General features: G+C 40.0%; 1 protein-coding gene across 1 annotated transcript; it reads left to right on the plus strand.

Annotated features, from left to right (window-relative positions):
- Nucleotides 1–1,779: 1,779 nt before the first annotated feature.
- Nucleotides 1,780–3,923, plus strand: LOC116379136 (immunoglobulin superfamily containing leucine-rich repeat protein 2-like). Its single transcript, XM_031841064.1, has 2 exons — nucleotides 1,780–2,238; nucleotides 2,952–3,923. The coding sequence occupies exon 2, from the start codon at nucleotides 2,961–2,963 to the stop codon at nucleotides 3,921–3,923; it is 963 nt and encodes a 320-aa protein (XP_031696924.1). The 5' UTR covers nucleotides 1,780–2,238; nucleotides 2,952–2,960.
- The last annotated feature ends 764 nt before the right edge of the window (nucleotides 3,924–4,687 follow it).

The raw sequence follows: 4,687 nt of genomic DNA on the forward strand, positions 1-4,687 counted from the left end.
TTATTCAATCCAGACCCTCTTTGCTCAAACTGGAGGCAACATGGTTTACTGTAGCATCACCGATGTGTTTTTATGTAAGCCTGCTTTAAGAAGCACTGAGAGTATCAATAACTCTAAACTGTAAACAGCCCCCCTGAGTCCAGATTGTGCCACACTGTAGTCTCAACTGTGAGTTACGGTGACCGTGAGCTTCTGGTGCTTCTGCTGTGATCTGATATGAGCCCAAATAGACCTTGAGCCCCAGAGAACCTAGACCACAATTTACATCCCCATGTTTTCCTGCTGTGCCTCAGGAAAAGGAAAATCTACTGATGGACCGCCAAAGATAAGGAAATCTTGGAACAGAAACAAACAAGAACAAAACTTTGTTTTAAGCAAGGACACCCAAGTAATGGTTCATGACTGGAGCCTGGAAGCTGGTTTAGAACTGAAAATAACACAGAAAATTAACATTATCCAAAATATGATCACTATTTCTAAGAATAAACTGTACAATTTATTTACAGGGTTGTTATTTGTGCAATTATTATGCAGATTGTGTCTGTAATTACAACATTCTGACATTAGAGGTGACTGTTGTCAAACAGGAGTGGCATGTTTACAGGAATTATTCAGATTCTGCCTGTAGTTGCAGCCTTTTGACAGGAGGGGTCACTGTTGTTTCACAGGTCTGACTAACTATAAAAACCCTTCTTACCCTAAACTAAACCTAAACCTAAACCCTTTTTCCAAATATGTCTTAAAATAGTCACTAGCCTATTTATACATTGAAACTGTTGTAGCTTGCCATAATCATTTCTCCCTTTCTGTTCCAGAGTCCATGAAGTTAATGTGAGCTTCAGTTAAACAAATCAAGAGAGTATCTTTCAAAGTCACCACAAGACACTTGGCGTGTGTGGTTTCTACAATATCAGAGAACAACAAACATATCACAATGATTAACAACAACATACTGTAACACAGAACGCAGTCAAAGTTACACTGAAAGTCCATCAAACTTTGCCCACATCAATACATCAGATATACTGATCTAATTAAATAAAAATAATTTCAGCCTGTAGTAAGTCAAACATATGAAATTAAAATAAACATCAGAAGGCAGAGGCTGAGTCTTGAGATCCGTCACTAATTTGATATTGTATATTACACACGCGCGCTGTGGCCAAGTGGTTTGTTGTTTGAACTGACACCGAGTTCACACTACAGTACACCAGACGATGGCAGTATTTGAACAGGAAATAAGTCTCCTCAGACTGTAACACTAATCCATATGACTCAAACATTTAAGGAGCAATTAAGACTTATAATGTTCATTTAAAAAATAATAAACTTAAAGTCATAGTCACATCTAAAACAAACCAGTGGATTAATCAGCACGATTGAAAACTATTTAAGATTAAAAAAATTACACATTCGAGGTTTAGGTCACGAGGTTTCTAATCTATTAGCTTTCTATGCTACTTCCGGTCGTAACACAATTACTAAACTTTACAAATCAATTTTGGCGTCACGTCACATAACATGATGAAAAGCCATCAAATGATCTGCATCTGATGTGGGTCAAGATGATGTGTCTTATCTCACTGGACTCCTCTGAATTCAGCCTCCTGTCTGTTTATTTGTCTGTTTATTTGCTTCTTTGTTGTTGTTGTTGTTGTTTTCGTTTAATTTTAAAGTACAATTAATTTAATGCAGCAGTGATGGAAATTGTGTCTTTAGTCACAGTGCTCGCAGCACCACTTGACTTAAAACCTGTCGGTGTGTTTGGAAACTCTCGTCTGTGCTTCAATTAAAGACAATAGGCTGCAGCCAACCCGAATGAGGTCAAAGATTAGGCTTGGGTCGGGGTAATAAATTAAACATCGGATCCTAAATTATTAATTTTCTTTGAGGATGGAGGACCCGGAGCATCTGTATCTTTAATAGTGAGGACAGAGATGGGAGAGGCTGCGCGTTCACGGCTCCTTTTCTCGCTCCGTGGCGTCGGGAACGCGCAGTGAATCCCACACTTAGCTGGAGAGGAAAAAAGCGCCGTCGGACGTCAACAGCAACTCACCGGGGAAAAAAATGTTCCCTCCACCGCCCTTCATCAACGCTGTCGACGTCTGCAAAAGTCATGTGAAAGGATCCACTACATACGAGGACTCGAGTTTTTTCGGCCATTAAACTTGTTTAAGAGGATTGTAAACTCCGGGAAGTGATTGATAAGACACAGGAATTGAAGTTAAAATTGGAAAGGTAAGATGATTCAGTAGTTAATGGGGCAGTTACTGTCGGTAAAGGATGAAAAAAGAAGCATCCAGATCTCAGTTAATGTGGAAAGCATCGCCCTGTAGGTTAATTGTAACTGATACATCACAAGGGCATATATGCGCAAAATCTACCTCTATGTAAATTGACATTGGAAATTATGCCATTCAACTCTTGCTAAAAGTGAAATGTTTTTGTTTAATTAACTGTAAAAATCTAAGGTTTTATCACCAAAAAAGCGCGTTTGTCCGCACAGTATTATGGAGACGCGCTCAGAGCAGGAGAGACCACATGACCCTGAAATTGCTGCAAATATGACACTCAGCAAATGTGCATTTATGCTTTTCTAACGTGCTCGGACTTCCACAAATGTCTTTTTAGTGCAGTGCATTGGTTAAAGTACCATGTGAAACAACAGGAAGCTTTGCATGTTATGCATTGAATCATATTGTATGACAGCAGTATTCATAGGGTTGTTTTTGTTTTCTGTTTCTTTCATTTTACGAGTTTGTAATGCAACTTTGAGCTGCATTACCGTGCTTTGATTCCCCTTTAAAAAACAACCTACTCAATAAAACATATTTGAGTGAATATGGAATGTAAAAGCTTCCACAGTGCGTTTCCGCTGCTGTAATGGATATTATGTTATTGTCTGGATACAATTTGACCTTCCGTTAATGTCTGACAATTGATGCTTGCAGGTGCAGAAAATGGCGAGACGGCTCCTGCAGCTCCTTGCCTTGTGGACAACTGTGGTTGGCAATGTGCAGTGCTGTCCAGAGCTCTGCAGCTGCCAGGATAAATTTGCCCACCAGTTTGCTGACTGTGCTTACAAAGACCTGCTGGTGGTACCAGTGGGTCTCCCCACCAATGTTACCACTGTGAGCCTTTCTGCCAACAAGATCAAATTACTGAAAAGTAAAAGCTTCATCAGTATCACACAGGTCTCCTCTCTCTGGCTGGCCCACAATGAGATAGTTACAATAGAAACCGACTCCTTGGCCCCCCTGATCCAGCTACGCAACCTGGACATCAGCTACAACAAAATCGTGAACTTTCCCTGGGAGGATCTGCACAACCTCACAGCCCTGCAGCTTCTGAAAATGAACAACAATGAGATGGTGAACCTTCCAAAGGACGCCTTTTCCACTCTCAAAGACCTACGGTCGCTGCGCATCAACAACAACAAGTTTATCACCATTGTGCAGGGTACCTTCAGTGCTCTCTCCTCCATGTCTCACCTACAGATTTTTAACAACCCCTTCACATGCTCCTGCAGCCTGGAGTGGCTGAGGGATTGGATCACGACAACTAAGATTTCCATCCCAGAGCCAAAATCAATTGTATGTGAGGCCCCTGAACACCTGAAGGGTACAATGGTGACACTGATTCCCAAACTGGACTGTATGCAGTCTAACTGCCTGCACCTCATTCCTGCCTTGGCACACGAGAACTATGGCGGCTACGAGTGTGTTTCCAAAGAGAAAGACGACACCAAAGTGGTGAAAACGTACCAGTTTACAGAGCAAATGATTCCAGATACAAATAAAAACACTGAGACGATCAACACCCTTTCACAAATAAATGATGCATCAGCTGTTGTGCCGCAGAAGGCTTGGATCATCCTTGGACTTGCAGTGTTGGGGATTTTCAGATGGGATTTGCAAAAATGACTATTTAAACTTGCAAAAACACATCGATATTAGCTGCAGTGTGAGCAATGGACATATTAGTCCCACAGTCCACTGGAACAGATTTGAGATGGTGGTTGAAGGTGATCGTTTTGCATCTACAGTGTGTGCACATATCTTATATTGAAGCTACTTTTGTACTCCGTTATTTACATAAAAGAGACTGTGTAACTTTCGGCAATCTGTAACCACTGTTGCCCCAGTGCTAATAATGAGATAAATGCTGGCTAACACATCAGCAAAAGTCAGAAAATCAGCTTAATAATAATCTATTATACTGTAGAGCAATATTTTGCTAAAGTTTTCTAACATTAGCAACCAAAAGCTATACCAACAGCTCATATCAGACCAAGTAAGACTGTAGCAGCAAATCCAGTGTAATACATGAAGTAGTGGTGTGTTTCATTGCTTATGGATTCAATTTGTAAAAGGAAATCCTCCTCTGAACCGTTACAAAGTCTGAATTTTAACCAGAAATGACTCTTTACTATGTTTAAAAAATACTAAGCTAAATCATTTATGATGTGAACAGTATTTTGGTACGATCTTTTGGGAGATTTTTATACTTGCAAGCAATATGTGTCCTTATAATTTCAGAAAGTATATTTTTGCATAAAGTTAGCTTGAAAAGGCTACCTGAAGAATGTAAGTGATTATTATTGATTTCCTGCTCATTGAAATAATAAAGAATGGAGCTGACATTAACCAGGAGTTGTACTTCTCTTCCACTCATAAGTGGTTTTGAG

The sequence above is a fragment of the Anarrhichthys ocellatus genome, unplaced genomic scaffold (genome assembly GCF_004355925.1).
Source record: "Anarrhichthys ocellatus isolate YVR2014 unplaced genomic scaffold, GSC_Weel_1.0 scaffold3770, whole genome shotgun sequence".
NCBI classification, from domain to species: domain Eukaryota; kingdom Metazoa; phylum Chordata; class Actinopteri; order Perciformes; family Anarhichadidae; genus Anarrhichthys; species Anarrhichthys ocellatus.